The sequence below is a fragment of the Protopterus annectens genome, chromosome 16.part0, assembly GCF_019279795.1.
Source record: "Protopterus annectens isolate FY-2018-M chromosome 16.part0, PAN1.0, whole genome shotgun sequence".
Lineage (NCBI taxonomy): Eukaryota > Metazoa > Chordata > Ceratodontiformes > Protopteridae > Protopterus > Protopterus annectens.
Genome location: NC_056750.1, coordinates 497,068,047 through 497,095,734, shown reverse-complemented (window position 1 = coordinate 497,095,734; position 27,688 = coordinate 497,068,047). Strand labels below are relative to the sequence as shown.

At 38.0% G+C, this 27,688-nt stretch overlaps 1 protein-coding gene across 6 annotated transcripts in view; it reads right to left on the bottom strand.

Moving 5' to 3' along the window:
- Window positions 1–27,688, bottom strand: part of FAM163B (family with sequence similarity 163 member B) — a 1,080,770-nt gene that overhangs the window by 32,017 nt on the left and 1,021,065 nt on the right. For all 6 annotated transcript variants that reach the window (XM_044058444.1, XM_044058443.1, XM_044058441.1 and 3 more), the window contains one exon: window positions 7,233–7,348. In XM_044058444.1, the coding sequence (XP_043914379.1) occupies window positions 7,233–7,325 (93 nt within the window). In that variant the 5' untranslated portion in view covers window positions 7,326–7,348. The remainder of the gene's footprint in view (window positions 1–7,232; window positions 7,349–27,688) is intronic.

The window sequence follows — 27,688 nt, the reverse complement described above, 5'->3', positions numbered from 1 at the left end:
CACCCCAGCACTACCAGGTTACAATTCATATCATACCTTCTGGCCTCAGTTACCGGATCGCAGTACAAAGGGCGGAGGTGTATCCATATTCATCAAGGATACCCACATCTCCAAGTTAGTGTCACAGCATGATGCCCCAGAGATCATCCATGTGCAACCATTAGCAGACAAAACCACATTTCAAGTCGTAGCCTGTTATAGATCACCCACCATGTCCCAAGATGCTCACTCAGCAATCCTTGAGGCATTGGAAAATATAAAGGTCCTACCCAACACCATAATTTTGGGTGATTTCAACTACCGTGGTATAGACTGGGCAAACTACCAAAGTTCTAACTCCTATGCCCAGTGGTTCATAGAATTTATAAATTCAAATGCCCTTGAACAACTGGTATGTTCTCCCACTAGAGGGGACAACATATTGGATTTAGTCATCACAAATATGGGCGCCCATTGTACCACACCCGTTATCACTCCCTCTCTGGTCAGATCAGACCACAAAACTGATAACCCTGGATGTCCTCACCCCTCCACCTCCCCCAGTCAAAGAAACCATTGTAAAAAACCTTTTCAAAGCAAACTTCAAACTACTTGCATCAGAAGTGGAAAGCTTCACTATCCCCTCGCAGAAGGATAATGATATCCAGGATGCAGAATCCTACAGCAAGGCACTTTATATACATCTTCAGGATTGCATGGACCATGCTATCCCAAATAAAACCAAGACTCCTTCCTCAAGCAAGAAGAAACCAGTCTGGTGGACCCCGGCCTTAAGCAAACTATACAATATAAGGAGGAGACTTATACAAAAAAAGGCCAAATCTCAAGTAGAAAAATCATCCCTGATCAGAATTAGTAAGAAATTGAGGGCCCTCATCAAGTCAACTAAAGCCAATTTTGAAAAGAAAGATGCCAAGGATAACCATAAGGCCTTCTATGGTTACGTCAAAAACCTAAATGGCAACACTCAGGTCTGTTCTGAGCTAGTACATAATGGAACAAAATACACTGACCCCACTGACATTGCCAACATCTTGGCTGACAGGTTCAGTGCAAATTCCCCCCCACCACCACCTACAGGGCCTATTACTATTCCAGGGGATTGTGTAACTCCAATTATTACTGATACGTTGGTTAATAAGGCTCTATCTAAAGCTAAAAAAACTGCCTCCATGGGACCAGATGGTGTCCCGGGCTGTGTCATGCACGAGCTCTAAAATGAATTAACCCCGCATCTGAATACCCTGTTCAGTCTCAGCCTCTCGACAGGATATGTGCCCATAGAATGGCGCACAGCAACAGTGGTTCCACTGCACAAGGGTGGGCCCACAACCGACCCTGGGAACTACTGACCAATAAGCCTGATCTGTAAGGCAATGGAGCGAATCATTATGGAACTCATAAATGGAGAGACTGGGAACCTCCAAACACTTGACCCCACACAGTTCGGCTTCGTCAAGGGTAGATCATGCCTCCTGAACCTGGTGGACTTCTTTGAGACAGTTACTTAGGCAATAGATAAGGGAAGGGAGGTACACATGGCTTACCTTGACCTTGCTAAAGCATTTGATACCATTCCCCATTCAGGTATTATTGATAAACTCACCAACCTGGGCATAAACCCTTACGTCACAAGATGGATCGCAAACTGGCTCTCAGACAGATCTCACAAAGTAAGAGTAGTGGGATCTATGTCCGAATCCAGACCAGTAACGAGCAGTGTGCCTCAGGGCTCTGTCCTGGGGACCCTCCTGTTTGGCATATACTTCTCAGAAGTACAGGCAAGCACTGAAGGGCTGTGGCTGACCAAGTTTGTGGACGACTGCAAACTGGGTGCTATAATAGAGTCTCTGGCCGACATGGATATCCTCCGGAAGGGCCTTAATGAGACTGATGCATGGTGTCAAAGCCATGGTCTCAAGCTAAATGCTAAAAAATGCATAGTAATCCCCTTTGGAAAAAAAAAGTACCAGTGAACTACCACATAGGAGGTAACCCCCTGAAATCTGAAGAATTAATAGGGGATCTAGGGACCCAAGTAGATAGTCAGCTTTCCTTTGATAACCATGTTGCCAAAGTGGTTAGAAAATCCTTCTATGTGACCCATCTGATCATGAAAGGGTTCGCATCAAGATCTAAGGATGTAATGATGCCCCTCTACTCTTCCCTCATCAGACCCATTATTGAGTACAATGCACCAATTGGAATGTACCTGGCTAGGCATCTCCAGCAGCTGGATAGACCACAGAGGTACCTCACTAAGAGGATTACTGGCCTCAAACAGTTGCCCTATGCAGCACGATTGAAAAAACTAAGGCTTTTCTCTGTTGCATACCACCTTCTCAGAGGCGATCTCTGTCTAACATACAGAGCCATGTCCAACCCAGAACTGTTGAACATGCTCCATCTTAGCAAAACCAAATCTACTCGAGCTACACACTCTAGGGATATAAACCTCAGCACAACAATGAATAGAACATGCTGGAGGGATAGATTCCCTTCGCAAAGACTTCCCTTGCTATGGAACAAGGTCCCGATCTACATAAGACAGAGCCCCTCACTGTCACTCTTCAAGAGGAACCTTGACGAGTGGATGGGTAACAGAAAGTTTACACCAGGGATCATACCAACAGCTCTACTAGATAGGGGCCAAGGTTACTAGCGGCTAGATCAAGGGCCTAGGAAACTAACCAAAGGGGCGGTGAATACCGCATAACGTGGCCGGGCTAATATATGCCTTTGGGCAGATAGCCCAGTACCTAACTACGAACCTATGATGGAATTCCTATGTAAAAAAACAGTATAATAGAAGGAAAAGGCTACTTGCCTTATATATAAAACCTCCTATCACCACAGAATGGATCAGAAACAGGCTGTCAACAATTTCAAATACCTTATTAGAAAGACTACCTGTAAATTAAAAATCATCACATTGGACAAAGACAGCCACAAAACCTTTTTTTAACTGTATTAGAAACATCACACTTCACACTTAGTTCTGTTCAGCATTAGTATCTAATGATTCCAATTATTCTTTCAATAATGGGAGCTCCAGTATTACTCTACCTATCCAAACATATATAATCCACCTTACTGCACCTCTCTTTTAATCAAGTCATGACATTTCTATCAAAGACCAAGAACACTTTTCACATGGACCTAGACAAAATGCCTGTATGCCTCCTAGTAAGCATCAGATCACCTTCTCTGGTAGTTATGCACCAAATGCTTGGAGGACGGTTGTGGTGATTGATCTACATAAATATGGTCCCAACAGACAGCCAGGTAATTTCAAATTTACAGGACTTAATTTTATCATTTGTGAGGTCCAGTAGTGTATCACAGAAGGCCTGCAGTGTCTTGACCCACATTAATCTGACTTTGTTAAAAGGCAGACTCTGTCTGCATGTTTGAATTGACTTTTTCGGTAAGGTTAGAGAAGCTATAGATATAGCCTATTCCACTCACACACTAAAGCCTTCAGTACAATTCCCCATGTAAGTTTGTACTACTTAATATTAATTTCCAAGTCATCCAGTAGAGATAAAATAAGTTAAATATGACCCACATATTTATGTTCAGGAGCACCTCTTCTGCATAATATAATATCACTATGGAGTTTTCCAGGGCTCTGATTTGGGTCTCAAACTCTTCAGCATTCATTTTTGCAGTGTTAAGTCAGAAATTACTATACTATAGTTCACTAACTCTGCTGATAACTGTAATCTGGGTGCCACCAAACAATCTCTTTTGGGTATTCACATCCTTCAGCATAGGCATTAGCAGTCTAATGTCTGGTGTGCCAACCAAAAGATAACACTTAATGTCAAAAATGTAGTGCAGATTTGCATAGTAGGGAAGAATTCCTCATCTCATACCATATTAAGGGCACCCCCATTTAAAATCAATTCAATCTATAGGGTATCTCGGATACTATGTTGATAAAAAACTGCCCTTTAATTATCATGGATCAGGAAGTCCTAAATAGCGAATTTCCAAAGGTTTATCCTCTAGGAATAAAGCAGTCATAAGTTCTGACAATACTTCATGCTTCTTAAGACCCATCATAGAATACAATTTCCCCTTTAACATGTACTTTGAAGCATCCCGCACAGCTGAAAACACCCAAAAAATTCCTAATCAAGAAAATTACTGAGTAAACTCCCTAACTGATAAATTTTAAATTCTCTCACTATCTACCTGTCTCATGCATGCTCCTTTGTGATTATTTCTGCATAGCTTTTCCAAGACCATTCCCTACTTTATTTTCTGCACTAATATAAGACAAGTAGCATTATAAGCAACTAAACAAAGAAGCTTAACTTTTATTGACATGTAAATATAACCTGCTAGCATGACAGACTTGTACCCCAATGTATACCCTATTTTTAGGATATTTTCTCCTACACATCGAGAGGACAAACATACTGGTTGCCTTTAAAACTAATCCAGAAGACTGGATGGGTAATTGTAAATTCACCCTTGTGGTATGTAGTATAGCAGTTCTTGATCATAGTGTACTGGGCTTATCTGTGCAGGCTTCTCAAAGGTCTTTTGGCTACCTGCCTAGAATATACCTATGAACATGAACACCACACAATGAAGGCACTCCAGACAAGAATCAAACTGGACAAAGTACTGTGAGGTAACAATGCTAACTGATACACCACTGCTCTGTCCACTAACCTACATATTTTATAAAAATTCAATCACAAAATGATAAGCATGTTACAACTTCATCTGTTTTAAAACCAATAAAAAGAGTGATATCTTAATATTAAAGCAATTACATCATATATCTAATTCCCAAAATATGACAAGATTATGCTGCAGGAGTGCAGCAGCATTTCCAACACTGATGTCATATTCAAAAGATATAAAACCAGACATATAACACTGACTTGAGGTGTTTATAAAACATATTGCTGCAAACCTATAAAAGGTAGATAGTTCTGGCACTTCCTTCTTTATAGACTGCCAAATTTATACCATAATAGGAAGAATTGTTCCCACTCTCATCATACACTATGATTTTAAGAAAGCTTTTAGTGGAGAATAATATTCCTTTATGATAGTATTTTGGTGGAAAACAGTATTCACCACTTGTTTCCTGACTGTTTATGATCGTTCTGAAGAACCTCCCAATCAGGTATCCATCAATTCAATGAGTCCCAAATGACACATTTTTGCCAACAAGAAGACAGCTAAGTTGGTCATCATTTCATTGGATGACCCAAGCCCCACAAAATAAAATCCTGATTACAGGCTGTCTTAAAAAAAAATAGCTGAAGTTACAATAATCTGCTCTCTGTTGAATAAATAGATCCACAAGATCCATAAGTGGGGATAACTCCAGTGGATCTACTCGACAAAGGCACTGGGAACTAAGGTTGGGTGGCACAATGCCAGAGTAATCCTATGGGCAAGGCTTGTAAAGGCTTTAGGGCCATGAGCCGAGTACACACCTATGAACCTAAGTGTAAATTCAGCATGATCATCATCATCATCATCAGCCCCCTTTTTCCCATTTTTTTTGTAATTTCAGCATGATCCACTTCACCTTTCTCTATATACTAGATCTAGTACTTCATACTCATCACATGTCCAGTGTAAGCTGTCAGCTGTCTGAATGTAAGAAGCCATGTAACAGACAACTACAATATGGGTCAAGCCCTAGCCAGGGAACGCGGGTGGTAGTCTCGTTACATGTTTTTAGCATGCTACCTCGAAGTGATGAAGAGTCTGTTATTTGGTGGTGAACTTTCTACTGCAATATAGTTTTATCTAGGAACTGAGGTTTTAACAGAGGACTTCTACCATGCTTTATTTAATTTAGTTTAATTTTAATTTACTAATTTGTTAAAGTGTACTGTCACACTCTGAGACTTAAACTTTTAGCACCATCCATTTCAACTGATTGGTAAAGTGTTATCCTCTAACATTCACTTAAACCAGTACTCATTAAATTTGTTTTTGCCACGTTGATGACAATGAAAGCTAAAGATGATCTTTAACCTCAGTGACATCAACTCACAGAAAAATGTGAAATGCGCTCATAGACTTTAATGGATGTAGAAAGCACAGGAGAGAAGTTCTAAATTTATTTGGGTCATTGTTTTCAATAAAAATTTTAAAGCTTTTTATTAAAAACACAGCTCAAATAAATATGAAATCACTACGGCAAAATATATTGTGATAGTCAACTAATCATGTGCCGTGATGCACTTTTAAAGTGTGATAATACACTTTAACCAAGTACACAAACTGGTCCATCTCTGAGCCTTTTCAGGTGCAAATGGAGCCTAAAGGGCAAATGCAACATAACAGACATCTTAGAATAGGTGATCAGCCTGCATGATGTTTGGAATGTGGAAAGTAACTGTATTAATTAGAGAAAACTAATACAGACATGGGGAGTAGGTGCAAATTCCACCTAGGCAGTAACCAGAGGACAAGACTGAACTCTGAACTCTGGGGTTTTACCCAGTGAGCCACTGCGCTGCTAATCAAAACACATTCAGAGACACTGTTTGTAGGTTGACAAGCCATCACCCACAGTTTTTTGTGGCCTATGGGTTCATAACTGTGCCACATTTGAACACGGCTAGTGTGTGCTCTGCAGCCAATTCATTCTTAACATGCTTTACATTCAGCTTCACTTCCATTTCACTGTCCAGTGGCACAGCCCTGTTAGACATTTGTCAACTTCAGACGGAGTTGGATTTTTTGTAAAAAAAAAAAAGTGTGATAGCCCTGTTACTTATCTTGTTTTGATTTTTTTACCCATTTACCTTCTTATTAACTTTTTTATAAAAATGTTAAGAGCAAACAAAACTCCACTACAACTAGTCACAAAGGGTCTTCAAACCGAAAATCATTTAGTAAACATACATGTATGCAAGTCTTTTGTATAACACTCGTATCTAGCAATAGCCATACAATATGTATGGTCACTTGCACTAAAAATTATTTCTCCAAAAGCAGGACATAACCTATTTAAATATTCACAAGTTTCAACTCTGTAGTTCAAAGTGAAAAATTGTCACAGAAAAAGCTTGTATGGCCCATAGCCAGCACAAATGCCTTTTTTCATCATTATTGAAATGGAATATGCAGCAAGCTATAAATATGATGCATTCAGATACTTTAAGCTTACTAAACAGACATGCATCACCCGTGACATTATTGCTTTGCACTTTGCCTTGTATAGCAGCAATTTATGACATACCAACCTGAAGCCTACAGTAACAGAGTACTGCTATTATGCAGAGTAGAATAACAGTTGCTAATATTCCACCTGTTATAACCACAGTCCCGGCTGTCATTCGACCTCTTCTCCATTAACAGCCTAGAAGACATTAAAATGTTACATCATTTAAAATGCATTTGATAATGCAAATATGCTATAAACATGCACAATATCCCTCTGCATCATATTCCAGATTCTGCAGAATATATTAAGTGCTTTATAACCAATCAAAATTATAATTTCATAATGTTTTGTCAAAACTCTTTACAAATACACTTACTAAGATTACAATAAATGGCATGTGTTATACTGGGATTTAATATATATACCTGTCAGCTAAATTAATCAGTAGTATTTCTTATTATGCTTAAATATTCCAATTACAGGTGATAGAAATTGCATGATAAAAAGGTCATAGAATGTAACAAAAGATATGAACATGTAAATGTTTCTTCATGTGCAAAGTATTTCATAAACATGAGCTGTGATTCATACATAGGCTACCTAGTTCATAAAGCCATTTGCACAGCTTTGCAAACTAGGTAAAAGGTTCCCAAGTCGTAGTCAGCATGACAAATAGCACCACAGAGCTGCATCAGTAGGCAGTGAGGGTATAAGTCATCTCACATAAATGTGGTACTCTATGCGTGTGGCTTAGTTAAATTAGGCTTTCTGGTGCAATGTCTTGAATTCATAGACTTTTATTCTGTACAATGTCTGTGCGGAGCAGTGCAGAAAATGCAAATGTGCACTCATTTAGTAGCAGTGTTGCATCTGTGCATTCCTGTGGGAGAACCTGCACAGTGTGAATCAGAGCAGCTTCAATCTGCCATTCTGCTGATCCAGGTAAGGAAATCATGAATGTGAGTTTTCAGTATGTCTGGGTATGTGTGGGTACAGGGAAGCAGTGTGTCTGGATGTTGAGAGTGAATACTCATGACTGGTTAATGTGTTTAATTGCGTATGTGCTTGATGATTGCTTCCTGATGCTGGCACTGATAGCGACATTTGGGAATGCAAAATGTGCTGGCACTGGATGTGTGTATGTCTGTGTGTGTGTGTGTGTGTGTGTGTGTGTGTGTGTGATCTCCACTATCTGACAAGGGAGGTAAAGTAGGGCTTAGCCATTAACTATACTGACCTAATGTAGTCTACCTTCCTTGTCAGTAGCTATAACTTGCAGTATGTGTGTGCACAGCCGTGTTTGTATGTGTATTTCTGTATGTTGTATCTGTAAGAACTTGTGCAGTTTCCTTGCACAAGGTGGTAAGACACCCAGCTGAGCAGCTCAGCAACAGAGAATAATACAATTTCAGTTTTAATTATATGCAGCACAACAATAAATGTGTATGTCTGTTTATCATGTTTTAGCGTTGCTGTGCAAATGAGAGTTGTACTATGCAACCCAATCTATGAATTCCATTCTTTGTTAACAAATACGATTTACACTGATAGCTTGCTAACCATGAGCTGATAAATGTAACTGTCACAAAATATTTGGCAACCTACCACAGTGCAACATATGCAGTTGCAAAAACTATACTTGGAAATGTGTTGAGAGAGGAAATGACATTGACATCTTTGTTGTTGTTTTTTTTTAACCATACTGCTTTCTTGTGTGCCCTAATTTTGTAATATACAATAAACAAACTGTTATCACACACGTGTGTGAACAGTGACCATGGCAAATGCTTTAATAACATGTACAAGCTGTAAATGTTAGATATGTGAAGCAAGTGTGTTAAGTGTTAGGCTTGAAAACAATTTGATGAATGAACATCTAATACACTATTATCTGAGCAGAATTTGATGACTATGGTTACCCACCATTTCCTCACAGCAGTGTCTGTATTTCCATATAAATAGGTGGGGCCCTGTGCCTTGCAGTGACATACTGCAATTAATATAAGCCACTTCCAAGCAGTAGCAGACTTTGGCACAGACAAAGAGTACAACAAAAATGCATTTCATTGTCTGGGTATTATATTTCTTTCTTGGAATTCTACTTTAAAACATTCTGCAAAGGGAGGATTCCAAATGACTTTCCAATTGAGTCGAGATGCTGCACAGAAGTTAGATACGTTTGGGCACTAGTGAGTCTGTAAGACATTGTTACTGATGTATGCAAATTAAATTATTTGAGGACCATTTGTAGGCTGTGTGTGATCATGAAAACTCTTGAGTGTTACATAGCTTTTATAAAGTAGAAATAAAGACTGTTTGACTATGTACACATTTCTTGTACATAGCAAGAAACTACAGAATAGAATCAGTAAAACCGAAAATGTTTCAATTTCCTGGCTGCAATGCTTACAGAGGATTGGGAATATGTTCATGGTACAACCGGTTACACAGATTGAAGTGAGGCATCTTATTAGATCAGATCTTTGACCAGGAGGTTTTTAATATGGGCTGAGTAGAAAGACAACTAGTGAAGCTACGTCTGACGTGAGCATCATATGAATCTACACAGCTAAACAAAGGTTTGCTTATTGATGGACACCGTTGCATCTAGAGCATTGCAGGTTGTCAAATGGGTGATACACTAGGATTATTTATTTATTTACTGGGAAGTCCGGCTGGGTAATAGCCCATTTTCAGCGGAGGACTGAGGAGAATGGCTCCAAAGTATCACAAAACATTTTCAGAAGATTAATTTTACAGGTTTTAGAAACAATACTAAAAAAAAATAGTTTTAATAATTACACCAAATTAGACATACTATGAAAACATTGGTTACAAATAGATGCAACTTGTGTGACAATGATTTAACACAGAAATTTTAGCCAGTTTACACAGAAAGCAAGAGTAAGTATAATACAATCAGGAAATGCAATACTAAGTGAGAGAAAAGCAGGCTTATGGTACATTAATACAGAAAGGGAGGGGAAAAAAATTGATAGAAGTAAGGAAGTCAGTGAAGATGGAGATGTAAGGTATGGCTAGTTATTTGTCCTCATTTAGGGATATGATTTATCCTGGTGTTGAGCAAGAACAGAGAGAGCTTTTGGCTAGGAAGTCTTTCAGAATAGTTTTGAAGGATGGGAGGGACAGTACTGACCTTTTGGATAGAGATAAGGAGTTGCAGGCCTTAGCAACCTTGTATGAGTACAGACAATGCCCAGTAGATCTGATAATTTGTGGACAGGAAAGAGTTTTTGGTCACTGGGTCGTAATGACCTTCTAGGAACATAGTTGTGGAGAATTACATCATAGTAGTGCTATGAATGACATGATAGTAGTGCTATGAATGACATGATAGTAGTGCTATGAATGACATGATAGTAGTGCTATGAATGACATGATAGTAGTGCTATGAATGACATGATAGTAGTGCTATGCTAGACAGCTGCCTCAAACATCTTGGTCACATTCCTGGCTAGGAGCTGTATAAAACCCAGCAAAATCAATCAAGTGCCATGCAGCTCAGCAATATCTCTTTATGGAGAGTACATCGCTCATATTCATGGGGCAACTGCCTGCACTAACATTATGATTAGTAACACCACAATGATGAATGCCAGAAGCACAATACCTGGAAGGGTTGACATTAAATGAATTCTCAAGCTATGTTCTTGGCAATGGAGAGATTTTGCAAATCACAGCATCATTTTGGAGCAGTGGGCATGACTCTTTCATAACAAGAGCCTGTGTCCTAAGAGACAGGTTCACAACTAAAGATAGACTGGAAGGTTATCTGGTGGAAGAGTAGCATTTCCAATACACACAATGTTAAATAAATGTAAATCATGAATCAAATGTGACACAGATAATACTGCAACAAATGGCACTATATTTTACATGAAAAGAGTGCAACTCTTCAAGCCCTGGCTAACACCACCAATGAACTCTCCTCAATTGCCTGTAGGAGACATGCAGAGTAAAGAACATAGCAGAAATGTAACTGAGCTTGTCTTTGGGTTCCTGAAGTCCTGATTCAGGCATCTAGGCATATCCAGTGGGTGCTGTGCAATGTACACCTGAGATGATCACTGTGTGTGCAATACTGTACACAATATAATAAAAAAACATGGTGGCATTCTGGTCCAGTGTGTAGGAGATTTACCCCAGGAACTCCAGTCAATTGAATAAGAACAGAAATGGGATATAATGCCATTGAATGACAGATGATGAGAAATTAAAGGATGAAGAACAGCCTGTGTGAGAGAGAAACCTTCCCAATATGCCTATAAACCTGTGTGCCATGGCATAGCATATGTGCTATCAGAACACAGAACAAAATTATAGGATTGCAGATGTAATTATCTCAAAATTTGCCAACCCAAAGTACACTTATATGTGCTTGCCCTGATAACCTGTGGCACTGGCATCAGATATTTATAATTTAAAAAAATCAATAGATGAGTTACAGTAGGGACGCAATTATCATCATATATACAATCATTAGTGAGCACACAAAACAGATGGTAAAGTACATGAACATGCTTACTACATATTGCAATGTAGTCATCCATACTGTAACTATAATGAAATTATCCCACACTGAACCATACATAACATCATGTATAATATATGTACAATATATCAGAGGACCTTTCTTGGAGTACAAACACAGGCCAACTAATTAAAAAAGCCCACCAGCGACTAAAGCTGAGAAAAGCAAAGCTCTCTATGAATGCTCTAAATACCTTCTACAGAGGAGCCATTGACAGCATCATCACCAGCAGTTACATTATATGGTTCGGTAACAGCACAATGGCCGAAAGGAAGAAGCTGCAAGGAATAATAAGAACAGCAGAAAAGATGATGGGCACTAGTCTTCCTACCTTACAGGAGCTCTCTGAACCTAGATGTAAAATGAGGTCCCGCAAAATACTGAGTGACATTTCTCATCCAGAGTATGGATGGTTCACTAAACTTGCTTCTGGTAGAAGGTTACAGAGTATCCGCTGCAGGGCCTCCAGATTCATGAGCAGTTTTTATCCAACTGCAGTACGACTCATTAATGCAGACGTAATATCTGGCTGTATTAAAACTATAATAAATTGTTACCCTCTCGTTCTTTTTCTTTTTTCGCACAGTAATTCTATTTATTACATACTACAGTTAATATATTCTCATTCAAGTGCAATTCCAATCACTTCCCTATGTGCAATATCACATAATCTCACCTCTGTGTATAGTGTACTTTTATTTTCATGTGTTAATCAACTAATAGTCTGTTGTTCAGTGTATATAAATAGTGTACAAGCATGTGCATCAGCTACATGGATATTTACTATAGTTATTGTTTATTCTTTAATACCTATCATATGTTTTTGTGTTTTTCTCCTGTAAAAGAGCTGACACTCGGAATTTCATTTAAGTAGCACTTGTGTTTCCTAAATGACTATAAAGTTTCTTTGAATCTTTGAAACATAACATACCTGCAAAAGAAGCATGGACATCATGACCAAAGATGAGCTAAAAGTGGTAGGCCATAATGTTGACATTTGTGATAAAGTGGTACCTGGGTGATGGCGCAAATGATGTTTGCATGATACCAATTGTGAGTCTGAAAAACCTATGTCCAAGGCATAATGGTGAAGTCTCCAGTCCCAGATGTAATGCATTCTAATTCTAATGGTTGGCCTGGAATCCAACATGTACCCTAAATACTGACTCTAGCCTAGCCCTTGCATCAAGTAACATCCACCCCTCCCCCATTCAAATTCATAGTCATCTCCAAAAAAGCACATACTACTTGGCAATGTCAGGACTACTACAATCATAACCTGCAAACATTGCAAATACTTCAGCTAGGCAGACAATTTACAAACTCTGGCAGTTGGCACAGAGGACTAAAGAAGCTCTGACTTGTTAATGAGTTTCTTCCTATGGTAAGGGTGCAGGGTTTGAATCATTCCACATTCATTTATCCCTAAACTAATTCAAGTGTAACTTGGCCATTTTGATGGGGAACCAGAAAAAGTCACCCCTGGTTTGGAACCTATGTTTCTAAAAATGCACGGGTAGCCTGTAAATGTGTCATCTCCCTAGCCCCTGCCTACACTGACAAAGGAGCAGAACTTGTCAGAGATTTGGGATGCACAGCTAGGTTTTCAAGACCACAGTGGTCATTAGTCTAGTAAACACCTATGAGCCATTTAAAACACATTTAACCTTTTACTGTCAAATCTTACTACAGCCTTTTAAACATGCTGTGATCCAACATCTTCCCAAAAGACCTTCTCCAAAAATGCTACAGACCACAGGTCTACAACTAAATAATCCACAAGCTAAAATACTCCAAAAATGTATTTATGATAAAGTACTGGAATATACACAGAAATAATGTACTTTCAGACAAACAATGTGGCTAAAAAACAAAATATAGAACTGTAACCACCATCTACTCATTAAAGTACAGTTGTGTACCTACCATAAATGTAGATGTTTGAGTGTATTCACTGTTGCAGTCATTACACTCTTGGGTTATCCTGCTGGCAGGCTACCCGCAGTCGGCCAGAATTCCAAAGTCTAGGTCCGGCGTCGGTTGCTGTCGCCTCTTCCCCGATATCAGTGCGCCAGGGGTATAAAAGATGCAGCCAATGCCATTTTCTTCAGTTTTTCTTACCCCAGATGTCAGATGCCCCAAATAGGTAGGCTGAAAAATATAGCAATAAGAAATGCATGCACAAAAATAACATTTCCTTCATCTACAAGCAAATACACCAAAAAGGTTGTATAGGATAGAGAAGTGCAGATAAGTCCCAGCAAAGAGAAGGGGGATGGTGGGTGGGTAACCTGGACTGCAACAGTGAATACCTCGAACATCTACATTTATGGTAGGTACACAACTGTACTATGTTCATCGTGTTTCACTGTTGCAGTCATTACTCTTGGGTAGAATCCCAAAGCTGAGGATGGGTGGCTGGGCTAAATAAGATTAGGAGAGGCTATGAGGCCCTGCAGAACTGCAGTGGCGACGCCTGCTCTGGACTTAGAGTAGAGAGGCAAGTGGTAGTGCTTTGTAAAGATGTGCACTGAACTCCAAGTTGCAGCCTCTAATATTTCTTTGGTTGGTACTCCTCTGAGGAAGGCTGCTGAAGTGGCTGCTGCTCTGGTGGAATGAGGCCTAATGCCCTTAGGCACTGATTTACCATGTTAAGAATAGTAGAAATGGATGCAATGGCCTATCCATTTAGAAATAGTCTGTTTTGAGATAGCCTTTCCTTGTGACCCTGCAGCATATGACACAAAGTTGCTCAGTCTTTCTGAAAGCTTTAGCTCTGTTCAAATAGAAGCATAACTGCCTGTGTATGTCCAAAGAATGCAGAATTTTCTCACCCTTGTTCTGTGGATTTGGGTAAAAGGTAGGCAAGTGAATGGTTTGATTGAGGCCCACACTGGACACCACCTTAGGCATAAATGTAGGGTTTGTCCTCAGGGAAACCCTGTCTGGATGAAAAATGATGAAAGGTTCCACAGCCATGATTGCTTGTAACTCCGAGACTCGCCTTGCAGAGGTTATGGCTAGGAGCAGAGCTGTTTTCCAGGATAAGAATTTAATATCCGCTGTTGATGCTGGCTCGAAAGGAGGCAGTGTGAGTTTTTCCAAAACATAATTGAGGTCCCATGCTGGAACTGGTACTCTCCGTGGAGGCCTAATATTTTTGGCCCCTCTGAGGTACTGCCTTATTAAAGAATGAGAAAAGATAGGTGGTTCCGTATTGTAATGTGCAGAAATGGCAGAGGCATGAATCTTAATTGATGAGAAAGAAAGGCCTTTGTTCAGCATCTCAGTTAGGTATTGTAAAATCGGAGGAATATTTGGTACAGACGTGTCAATGCCTTGTTCCAAGCACAGAATCTCTTAAATTTCTCTGCATAAGATTTTTTGGTACTGGGCCTCCTGGCCTCCAAGATAACATCCATAACAGCTTTTGAACGAGGAGTTTTCTGAATGGCTACATTATCCGCCATGCTGCCAGATTTAAGGTCCTGAGTTGGCTGTGCAGGATCTGATTGTTTTGTTGGGTCAGCAAGTGAGAAGTTAGAGGCAATATCCATGCTGGACCTTGAGACAAGCTCTTTAGGATTGGGTACCAGTGCTGGCGTGGCCAGTCTGTTGCAATCAGAATCATTTTTGGATTCTCTTGTCTGACCTTTAGGAGTACTCTGGGCAGGAGAGGCAGTGGGGGAAAAGCATATACTGTTAGATTTTTCCAGCTGAATGATAGGGCGTCCACTTTCCATACTTGCTCGTGGCAAATCCTTGTGCAAAATCTCTGCAATTGACAGTTGTGAGGGGAGGCAAATAGATCTACGTCTGGGCATCCCCATTTCCTTATCATCATCCTGAAGACTTGTGGATCCAGTTTCCATTCATGGGGATCCATAAAGTTTCTGCTTAGTTCGTCTGCCAAAGTATTTGTTTTTCCTGGCAGGAATTGTGCTTGCAGGTGAACTTGAAAAGTCAATGCTGTGTCCCATAAGGTCATTGCTTGTCTGCAGAGGGGGTAGGAATGTGTACCTCCCTGCTTGTTTATGTACCACATGACCGTAGTGCTGTCTGTCTTTATCAGTAATTGTCCTGGATGAAGCAGGTCCTTGAAAGCTGTCAGGGCATTTTGAACAGCTAGCATCTCTTTTTGATCGATGTGAAGATGCATCTGGTTGTCAGGCCGTGTGCCCTGAATACATTTTCCTGCCATATGGGCCCCCCAGGCATAATCTGATGCATCTGTTGTCAGTGTCTGTCTGGCTGTGGGTAAACTGAATGGCAGACCCTTATTGTGGTGACAGGCTTCTGCCCACCATCAAAACTCCTGTTGTAGGCATGGAATGAGTGCAATTACTGTCTCCAGGCTGTGGCAATGTTGAGTCCAAACACTTTTCAGATACCAGTGTAGTTTCCTCATATGCAGTCTGGCATATGGAATTAGTAGAATGCAGGATGCCATGAAACCAAAGGCCTGCAGGATTTGCCTTGCAGATAAGTGGGTTTTTGTTGCCAATTTTTTGTAGCAAGTAGTCAGTTGTTTTTGCTTGTCTGGCATGAGATAAGCCATCTGGGCAGTTGTATTTGTTAGATATTATGAGTATAAGGCTGAAATTAATTCTGTTGTAAATATGCTGAAAGAAAAAGCTTGCTTAAATGCAGAAACAGAGTTTAGTAATATGTAATCAGCAACCATACTAAATGACCATGGCTTGAAAAATAAGGAACCTGCTGAATGGACATTTTTCCCTTACAGACTTAAAAACAGGATGTATGCAAGAGCAAAAATGCAAAATCTGCTTTTAAAGAATGGACATAATGTGTTTCCTCAAAAACATGTTTTTCTGCATGGACAACAGGACATGACTATCAGCATTGGCACAAGAACAGATGTTCTTATACAAAGATCCAGATAGACTACAGAATGTTCACACTGTCAGAAAAGCTGGCTTTTTATAAATTTAGCAAAAATGTGAAACAAAGAAGCTGAAAAATAATATCATTAAGTCAGCAGTTTGCGTCAGCATCTGCAACAATTAGTACTGTTTCTACAGGATGAGCAATTCTCCAAAATAGAATGCCAAGAGGAAATGTATATGTTTGTGCATGATTAAAATTGTATATAAAGAGCTGTATGAATCCAGTTATGTTAGGGGTATGGTAGGGACACATTTATCCTGAGGTAAATGTTATATCTCTCACATCATCTGTACTATATGAGAAGTAAAGTGAAACAGTACTTTAAGCTGCAACGTTAGTCTGTTTGGTTTATTATAAAAAGTTATTTGTTACTACTCTAAGTTAATGCTGCAAAATATATTCTCTCATCAGTGTATATTCTGCAAGTTTCTGTATGCAACAGGCTGTGAATGCAAATATAACCAGACTTTGAATTTTAGCAGAATCCAGCCAGCAAGACTGAGTGTCTTAAGAAGACTTCAAATCCATGTATACAGCAGTTATTAGCCATATAATTTTTCAATGGCAAGCTAGCCTGCATTTGAACCTAAAATCTGCATTCAAACACAGGGGGGAGTGATGGTAAGCCCTGCAGACGGTCATTTCAGTCAAACTGCAGTAACTAACATTTGTACGTATGTGTAAATCCTAAACAGAAGTATTCCAGTTTATGCAGCTTGCAGTAGTAAAGTTTTTTTAGACGTCTAAATTCCGGAGTGAGACTAGTTCAAGAAAGTCACAGTGCCATAAATTCTCCAAGAAAAGGTGGATATCTACTTGTACAGCAGTCCGCTCCCTGTTGTGCTTCACCAGCTTCTCAAGTGACTCTGAAAAATTTCTAGCCATCAGCAACAACGGCCTGATCACCTGTTTTCTTGCTAACTGGTAAGACTTTTTTCTGTGTCACATATTTAGTGTGGATGTTGTTAGACAGTTTGTATATTATTAGACAGTTTGGATGTTATTAGACAGTATGGATATTATTTATAATTCATGCAGGAGTAAACCAAACTTTAGTAAATTGCAATGTTGGTATACACAGCACATTAGTAAATGTAAAACCTTATTAGGGCAGGTTGATGGTAAGGCATTATGCAATGTATTACAATATTTGACTGGTATCTCAAAGAAAACCATGTGAAATATGATAAATGTTTATTGTGTGCTTCAACAAAAACTGCATTTTGTGTATTATGCCATAAAAAAATATTGCATCATATTGCTAAAAAAATAGACTGTGAAGACAGACCTGTTCATGATAAAGAATTAACTAAGGGTAAAGTGTTTCTATTATATTCAGATTTTGAACAGTTATGTCCTGTCACCACATGTGAGTCAAATCAGTTACTGATAGAACCCCTAGTACATTTTGTTACAAAAGAATGTAATAAACTTCTAAAAGACAGCCACAATGAGTTCAGGAAGCTTAGACAAGTTATACATACATCTTTTCAAAAGTGCATAGGAGTTTCAAATTCAGCAGAACAGCTTACTAAAGAATGTCAGAAAGACCATGCAACATTACAGGAAATTCAACAGCAGTTGCAGGATAAAGAAAACAAATTAGCTGAACTGACAGAGACTGGGAACTCCCTGCATACACAGTTAATCTGTGCAAAAGAAATATATTTTATAATATGTTTATGTTTTGAAAATGGTTAAGCATACATGGTAGGATGGTAGGGACAAATCATTCTCAAATGTTTTACTTTCATTCAGTTAAAGCAAGACATTTATCAGTACTACAGTAAAGTAGAGCATATAACTGCCATTATTAGCATAGTCAAAAGGTAAACAAAACTGTTCTAGTGTATACAAATTAAATAAAAATAGTTAATAGGAGTAAAGATTTAAAGTCACAAGACTGACATGCTTGTATAAAGATATACAGATACAAGACAGACATGCATGTATGTTCTTTTCATCTAGAGTACATTTGTTTACAATACACAAAAGCAAAAGGCAGACATCAGCAAATATAAAGAATATAAATATAAACATGTGTTTGTTAAACTAATATATATTTTGTTTTTTTTTACAATTTGTTTATAATTGTATTGTAAAACCAAACAGTTAAAGTTCTAAATTTTAAAAAGAAAATCACAGATGGTATTTGTCAAACAGTTTTTGTAAAATTAATGGCAGGACAGTTAAATAGATAAATAAAAAAAAAAAATACTGAAATCCATGTAAGCTAATTGTAATGTAGTAGAAATGCATAGTTATGCAAATCACATTAAAGGAAAAATGCCAAAAGAATTAACTATAGTTTATAGAGTATAAAATGTGAGCTCAGACCTTCCTAGACTAGATGAATAGTTACAAAAAATGTTAAAAAGATAAGATAAAAAACAAGACTGATTGCCAGACAAGTAGTTTGAGTTTTTCTAAAGCATCATTGTTATTAAAACATAATTGTTAAAATGTTTACAGGCAACACTATTTGGTAATTATAATAAAGTCACAATTGTGCATAGATGTCACTGATAATCTGTTTGCAAGTAAATGTTAAAAGAAAAAAAAAACTCAGTTGCATCAAGTACAGCCAGCAAATGGGCTATAGTATACATACAGTTCAAATCAATTGTGCAGGAGGGTGTAAATGCCTACTAGTGGTAGTAAACAGCAACAGCTTTATAAAAAATGATCAAATCAGACAAAAGTCCATAATTTAATAAAATAAATGTATAACCATAGTGTTGGGCTGACATACATTCTATTCTCACAGCATAAAGCAGATAAACAATAATGCAATACTACAGGGAGGGGTACTTTCTCAGTTTTACACTGACTGTATAAGCAGTTCTGCACAAGGGTCTGAAATAAAGCTACATAAAAAATAAACAACAAAGGTCTGAAATAAAGCTACAGAAAAAATAAACAACAATGGTCTAAAATAAAGCTACAGGAAGAAATATCTCATTCCTTCTTGACAATACTCTTTTATGGGGAGGAAAAAAACAGGTATTAGTGTATTAGACATACTGGTAAACTGGATTAAACCTGACAGGATAAGATATTTTACAAGTTGTTAATAGCTATCATAATGGTTATTATTGTATTTAGTAGTAAATTGTATTTACAACCTGTTAAACTATAAAGCTATACAAGAGATGGTTTAAAAAACAAGAGATGATTTAAAATTGCTTTATTAAAGCTATACAAGACAGAATAAAAATATGCAAAATGCATAAATGTTTTTAATAGCAAGAATGGTCACTATTTTAATATGTTTTTGGCAAAACAATGTTGGTATAAAAAAGCATGAATATTTTTAATTGCTGAGTATGTAGTTTAAAATAACAGGACATATGGATTTGCTATCAATTCCACTAGATATTTCTAAAGAGACATAAACATTTTCCAAGATTTTGCTTAATATTAATGTTATTAAATTTGTAAGATTAGACTAAATATACTCTATTGTCTTTGTATGTACAAATGCAGAAGAATTCAGTACAAATGATAGTCTTTGTATGTACAAATGCAGAAGAATTCAGTACAAATGAAATTAATGTCTAGTAATGAATGTGTGTGACAAAAAACATATTTAAAGAAAACAATGGGTCCAGGGTACCTACTAGATTGAAATGCATGAATAGCAAACAGTCTGTGTAAATACATACTGTACAGGATACATTGTAATAAGTTCGAAAGTAATTTGTCAAGTTGTAATATCACTGGTTTTACCCCAGTAAAATAATTGCTTTCAAATATTTATTATCTAAACCCAGTTCAGTATTTTACCAAGATGTTAATGAGCAGTTCAGAGACATGAACACAATGTGATGGTTAAAATGACATTGAAACTGTATATTTTCAGTAGTGTATAAATGCTTGCAGTAGCACATGGTTATTGTTTCTTATAGTTAATTCAACAGTTGCAAAGCGTTAATGAAACAGTTCTAAGTCATAAATTAAATTCTGTAATTGCAAAATAATAAATTAATCAAGTTAAACTAAAGCAGACAGCTCTTAACTGATAAAATAATTTCACAGAATGGTCTGCAAACGAAAAAGTTGTTAAATACATTGTTTGGTAGTAATACTTTAATATAATTGTATAAACTATGTAAAATTGCATTTTGATTTGTTGTATCAAAAGAAGACTAAAGGTTTGTTTCTTGTGTTTTCTATATAATGTGATCAAAAAATACATATCAGTATAAAATGTTTTGAGTATGTTTAAAAACAAAGGGAATTGTTAGATATTATGAGTATAAGGCTGAAATTAATTCTGTTGTAAATATGCTGAAAGAAAAAGCTTGCTTAAATGCAGAAACAGAGTTTAGTAATATGTAATCAGCAACCATACTAAATGACAATGGCTTGGAAAATAAAGAACCTGCTGAATGGACATTTTTCCCTTACAGACTTAAAAACAGGATGTATGCAAGAGCAAAAATGCAAAATCTGCTTTTAAAGAATAGACACAATGTGTTTCCTCAAAAACATGTTTTTCTGCATGGACAACAGGACATGACTATCAGCATTGGCACAAGAACAGATGTTCTTATACAAAGATCCAAATAGACTACAGGATGTTCACACTGTCAGAAAAGCTGGCTTCTTATAAATTCAGCAAAAATGTGAAACAAGGAAGCTGGAAAATAATATCATTAAGTCAGCAGTTTGCATCAGCATCTGCAACAATTAGTACTGTTTCTACAGGCTGAACAATTCTCCAAAATAGAATACCAAGAGGAACTGTATATGTTTGTGCATGACTAAAATTGTATATAAAGAGCTGTATGAATCCAGTTATGTTAGGGATATGGTAGGGACACATTTGTCCTGAGGTAAATGTTATGTCTCTCACATCATCTGTACTATATGAGAAGTAAAGTGGAACAGTACTTTAAGCTGCAACGTTAGTCCATTTGGTTTATTATAAAAAGTTATTTGTTACTGCTCTAAGTTAATGCTGCAAAGTATATTCTCTCATCAGTGTATATTCTGCAAGTTTCTGTATGCAACAGACTGTGAATGCAAATATAACCAGACTTTGAATTTTAGCAGAATCCAGCCAGCAAGACTGAGTGTCTTAAGAAGACTTCAAATCCATCACAGCAAGCAGTAAGCTCCATATACGTTTTCAGTATTTAAGCTTGCACTCAGGAATATTATCTCTTGAGAGGGCACTAGTTTTGATTTCTTTTCATTTACTGTGTACCCTAGGCCAATTAGTAATCTTTTTACAAACGCCAGATACTTTAGAAGAGTGTCTTTGTTCTCTGCTTGAATTAGGCAGTCGTCCAAGTAGGGATATATTTGAATTCCTTTTTGTTTGCAAAACACAATTACTGGTGCCAGGCATTTTGTAAAGACCCTGGGCGCAGTAGATAAGCCAAAGGGCAGTGCAGAGAATTGGTAATGCATTGAGCCAGCTATAAATCTGAGGTATCTTCTGCAAGATTGTCTGATTGGGACATGCAGGTATGCCTCTTTTAGGTCCAAAGTTACGAGCCAAGCCCTCTTGCCCAGCATGGGCAGTAGCTGCTGAAGAGTCAACATTTTGAATTTTGGAACTTCCAGAAACGTATTTAGTATAGACAGAGAATTGGTCTCCAGGTTTTGTCCTTCCTGGAGTAAAATCCTTGCCCCTGCTCTTGTTGTGGTACTTGCTAAATTTGTTTTTGTGCCTCTGCCCATTGATTGTGTGGCAGGTCTGGCATGCCCTTTGACCTTGGTAGAGTGTGAAAATGGAACCTGTAACCTTGGGACACTATGTTCAGAACCCATTTGTCTTGGGTAACCATTTGCCAATTTGATGGAAAAAGTGCTAGTTTTCTCCCTAAGGGGGCTGTCAAAAAAAAACTGTTTGGAACTGGTAGAGGAAAGTCATTGGGACTGTTTCCTGTAAGGCTGTGATTTGTCTTCTCCACTTTTGAAGGTAGGAGCACCCCATTGTTTAGGCCTGTATGAGCCTTGGGGCTGAGATCTGCCTCTGGGACGCCTGTATCTGCCTCTTTGTGGTCTGTCTGAGACTGGAAAGGACTAATTTTTAGAAGGCCAGTTCCTGCTAAACCTGGGTGGCTGTACCTGTAAGAAATCCTTGACTGTCTGCATGGATTTTGTTTTATCCTCCATTTTTTTTCAACACCTCTTCTGCTTTAGTACCAAACAAAATATCATGCTGTAATGGTGCATCTAATAATTTTGCTTTAACATGATCAGGCAGATTTTGTTCCTTTAACCAAGCATGCCTTCTAATAACAGAACCTGTAACAGCTGCCCTGCAAGAGTCTTCTAGTGAATCATAACCACATTGCAAAGTATGCTTTCCCACTTGTTCAGTTGCATGCAATAAATCCTGCAATTCCTTGTTCTCTGAACATTCAGTATTTGTCAACATTTTCTGTTTAAGTAGTGACATTAAATATTGCTGATATTTAAGCATATGAAATTGACAATTTAAAGCCCTTACAGCCAGGGTGGCAGAAGTGTAAACTTTTTCCCCCATCTGTCTAGATCCCTAGAGTCCCTATCAGAGGGGACAGGGTTTTTTACAGTGGAAGCTTTAACCCCCTTGGGACCCTGAGATATAGTTTCTGGGTCAGCAGCGGGGTTTTTATATAGGAATTTATGAGAATCCGGGACCCTGTAGTATCTGTCTGACTTAGCAGGTGCAGGGGGTAAAGTGTCAGGGGACAGTCCGGACTCTGAAAATACATCATCTACAATGTCTAGAACAGGTGGAATAGCAAGAGGTCTGTGCTGAAGAAGCAGGAAGTCTCTGAGCCTTTTCTTAGACTCAGAATAATCTTGGCTCTCACAGTGGAAATGCTCCCTCACAGTATGCAGTGTTTCCCCAAAAAAATAGTCCTCAGGAGGAGAGGCTGAAGGAATGGATTCTTCAGCATCAGAATCCTCATACGGAAGCATGGAGTAATCCTGTTCGGAAGAGGAATCAGAGGAAATTGATACCTGATCAGAAGAATCATACTCTGTCTCTTGCCTAGGCCTGTTATCAGGAGGGGATGGGAGCCCCTGATCAAAGTAATTAGGTCTTCGGCCATTTTGAGCATCTGTTTTTTAGGCATGGAAGTCTGAATAGGAGAATGCTGTACTTGTTTCTTTGTCTTTAGAGCTGCTTTAGTCTTTCCCTTTGAAGCTGGAGATGGCTTAACATATAGCTGTGTAGGTCTGAAGACACCCTCAGAAGCCGATGCCTGCTCAGCGGCTATGGGCACATCTGAGGGATTGATTTCTAAGTGTCCAATACCTTGAGTTTCCAGAGGCCCAGTCGGCATCACGTGAGAGTCGGTAGCGGCCTCTGGCTCTAAGGTAGCGGGCGCCAGGGGCTGTGAAAGCACCTCACTGAGAACCGGCGACTGGCCTAGAAGAGACTTCGTCGTCTGTTTTGGACCTCGGATGCCTATCCTTGTCCTTGCATTTTTTGTAAACTCTGGTTGTCGGCTGTTCAGCTGGCATTATATAATTAAATCTTCGACCAAAGTAATGAAATGCAAAATCAAACCGACGCTTGATAGTGCGTTGGTTGAATCTAGCACAAAACAGACAGCTAGCAACATTGTGATCAGGGCCTAGGCAAGGAATACAGTAAGAGTGAAAATCCTTATGAGGTATTTGCTTCCCACAAGAAATACAATTGTTAATTTTTTCTGACATCGGTCTGGAGCAAGAAAAAAAGTTTCCCCAACAGGGTACTTATCTTTAATGAAGATTTCGGTTCTAAAATTCAGATTTGAAAATCTAAGGAGTCGGCCGACCGGCACTTGCAAACTGCTTTTGCTTCAGGCACCGCGTGGCAAGAAAGACTGAAGAAAATGGCATCAGCTGCATCTTTTATACCCCTGGCGCACTGACGTCAGGGAAGAGGTGACAGCAACCAACGCCGGACCTAGACTTTGGAATTCTGGCCGACTGTGGGTAGCCTTGCCAGCAGGATAACCCAAGAGTAATGACTGCAACAGTGAAACATGATGAACATCCATAGTTTTCAACTTCTTAGCACAAAAAAAAAAAAAAAATAGACAAAGCAGAAAATAATGGGGGGACAAAGCCCTGAAAATAGGGACAAATTTTAAATATTGCTCTTATAAACTTAGAAAGTTGCTAGAATAAAAATTATTGTGTTACCATTCATTTTCTAAATGATATGAAGTCTGATATTCAAATGTCTGTCATTATTTAGTGAATTCAATCCTCACAGACTTGCTGCAAATCCAGAAAAATCACAAATATTATGAGGAACAGACCAAAACCATGAGGCAAAAATCTGTATATTCTGTTAAAATCTGGGCAGTTGAGAGGTATGTCTTTAACCAATGGTGGTTTTGTTGGGACAAGAACTTTCATGTGACATTTGTTTTTATTTATTTGGGGAGGGAGGTTCTAATTTTCCCATTTTTTGTATGAGCAGAATGATCAAACACGTTTTCTAGCTATTGCTTTAATGGTGAGTAAACTGTGTGTTGAGTAGGACCAGTGGGCCTAAATTTCAATTCATTTTTTTATTTGTGTATACAGTATACAGGATGTTACATGTATTTTTTAGGAACAGGACTCTGGCATAATTCAGGACACTTACATTCTATCTCTTCCCACTACTCAAAGAATCAGATGAAGAAGGACCTATGCCAGCATGTGGAATCAGCCCTCCTTTTTTTCTCCATTTTCTGTGTACAGTTGTGATGTCACATCAACAGTGGCCATCACCTAAAGGCAGTGTTCATACTGCTAAGTGGCTGTAACCATCAGAAACATTAACATTTAGATTTCCACTGTGTCAGTATTGTAAATACTGGTGCAAGAATAAAGTCTTCACTGCAGTTTGGCCATCTTTGTGAATCTGTCCTGCAGTAGACTGTTAAATGCATGATTGTTTTATCAAATGTGGAGTGCTATTTCAAAACCCTAGTGTCAAACTTCTGTTCTTTCATTGCTTATGACTAAACTATTAATTATGTGTTTTATACTCTTTTAGTTGTTTGTTTACAATGAAATTCATGATCAGCTAATCTTATGGAACCCATACACATGCACATCCATATCTATATATCTATATCTGTTTATATCTAGCTATCTATAGATATATATATATAGGTTACAGACAAGTTGTTGAAAGTCACAGCTGATCAAACGTGCCAGCTTTATTCCTCTGTGAGATTGTGGAATTTGCCATTTTCCCTACTGAAGTGTGATCATGGAGTTAGCATATATAACTAGCAGGTGGTATGGGGGTGCAGGGGGGGGGGTTGCCCCACTGCAAAAAAACAAAGATTTTCTTTTTTTTTTAATTTTTTGATAGACAGCTAAAGGACAAGTTGTGTTTGATTAGTTGCCTTCTGATGTATTGAATTTTCAATATATAGAGATATATATGAGTATATACATAATACATATGTATACTTTTTTATGAAAGACAACGAGAAGCATACAGTCTTCTCAAGCTGGATGTAATTAATGTAGCTGAGTTGTAAATAACAGCAGCCGCAGTTCATTTTATTTTTATAAAAGAAAATTGTATTTTAGTTTTGCACAAGTTCAAACATTAATATAAGTGAAATACTATTGTTGTTCTGCTTATTTTGTTTCATGATCATATTTTGGTTGTCTGTTCTTCAGTTTGCATTTAAATGTTGATGTCCCACAATTCCAATGGAGTGGGTGGGGGTTATATAATTATGTATGCAAATGTTATGTTAATCAGCGTACTGATTTGTACCTATTTTTCCTGGGCCATTGTCCAGAATTTTGATGTTTCCAGGTTAAGAGGTATGCCCTTCTGGCATTAATGTCATAAAGATGCTGCTGCATTCTGAATCTTAATTTATATTCAGTTTTCCCAACATAAAAACTAGAACAACTGGCACAGAATGCCAAATACACAACCCCCCTAGTGTTGCAATCATAATGAGTGTGGAACGTAATCCTATAACTAATACTGTTGACAAAAAAATTCCTAACCCTCATATATAAATCTACATTCTGGGCAGGCTCCACATTTCCTGGTGCCAACCCTTAAAGTGCTATTATTTCTTCCAATATATTTGGCACTTCCTTCTAAACTCTCTTTGATGTTATGGTTTCTAGAATAAGTAACGGAAGGTTTATAACCTAACCTGTCACTTAAAAAAATGTCATGCAAAATAATTTCCCAGTGTTTTTGTACAAGTGGCGCAATAATTTGACTTTCTTGACCATATTTCATAACCAAGCTGTTCCAGTAGAAGGAAAAACAGGTGCAACTACATTGCTTCAGAATACATTAGTTACGTTTTCCACACATAGGAACACTCCATTTGTGCATCAGGTGCTACTTTCTTTCTCAATTCTAGGGAGCTGCTTCTTAGAAGCACACTTTAAATGTATTTTATGACCTATTTCCAAACCCTTGTGTGACTTAATTGAATGCAAGCAATTAAGTCATTCTTGAGAAACTACAGAAAGCTACATTTCACATTCCAAATACATTTCTTGCCCTTTCAAGTTCTTTTGCATTTAAAAGAAACATGTGTACATTCCCTGGCCTCCAGGAGTACACATTGTATATTAAAACAGAATTTAAATATCATCCATAAAGATGTTGACAGTCTGCAATAAGAAAGAAAATCATACAACATATCTTAAATATGTTTTTGAAGTCTGCCTCCCTACTAAACCACAATAATAACACTGCCAATTACTTTTCCAGTTATACATTTCAAAGAAACAAAAAGGGAATGGGGAGTATGATGAATTAAAAGAATAATATGCAAATATGAGAACAAAAAGTAATTTTCTCAGAGTACTCCCATTAGCGGAGAAGCAAAAAGGCAGCAACACCATCTTATTGCAGAATGTGAAATAATTCTCTATCATTACCTTCCTGCAAAGCGGAGAGAATACTAAGCCATCTGACCTGGATTTATGACATAAAATTTTCAAAAAAGAAATCTCCATCTCAACAGTAGACAAGCACACATTTCAAAGTTACAAGGCTGAACGTATTCTTTAGAAAAGAAAGCCATATTCAGATAGCACAGAAGGCTCATCTGTATTTTGCAAAACTGAAAACATATGTAAGGGAA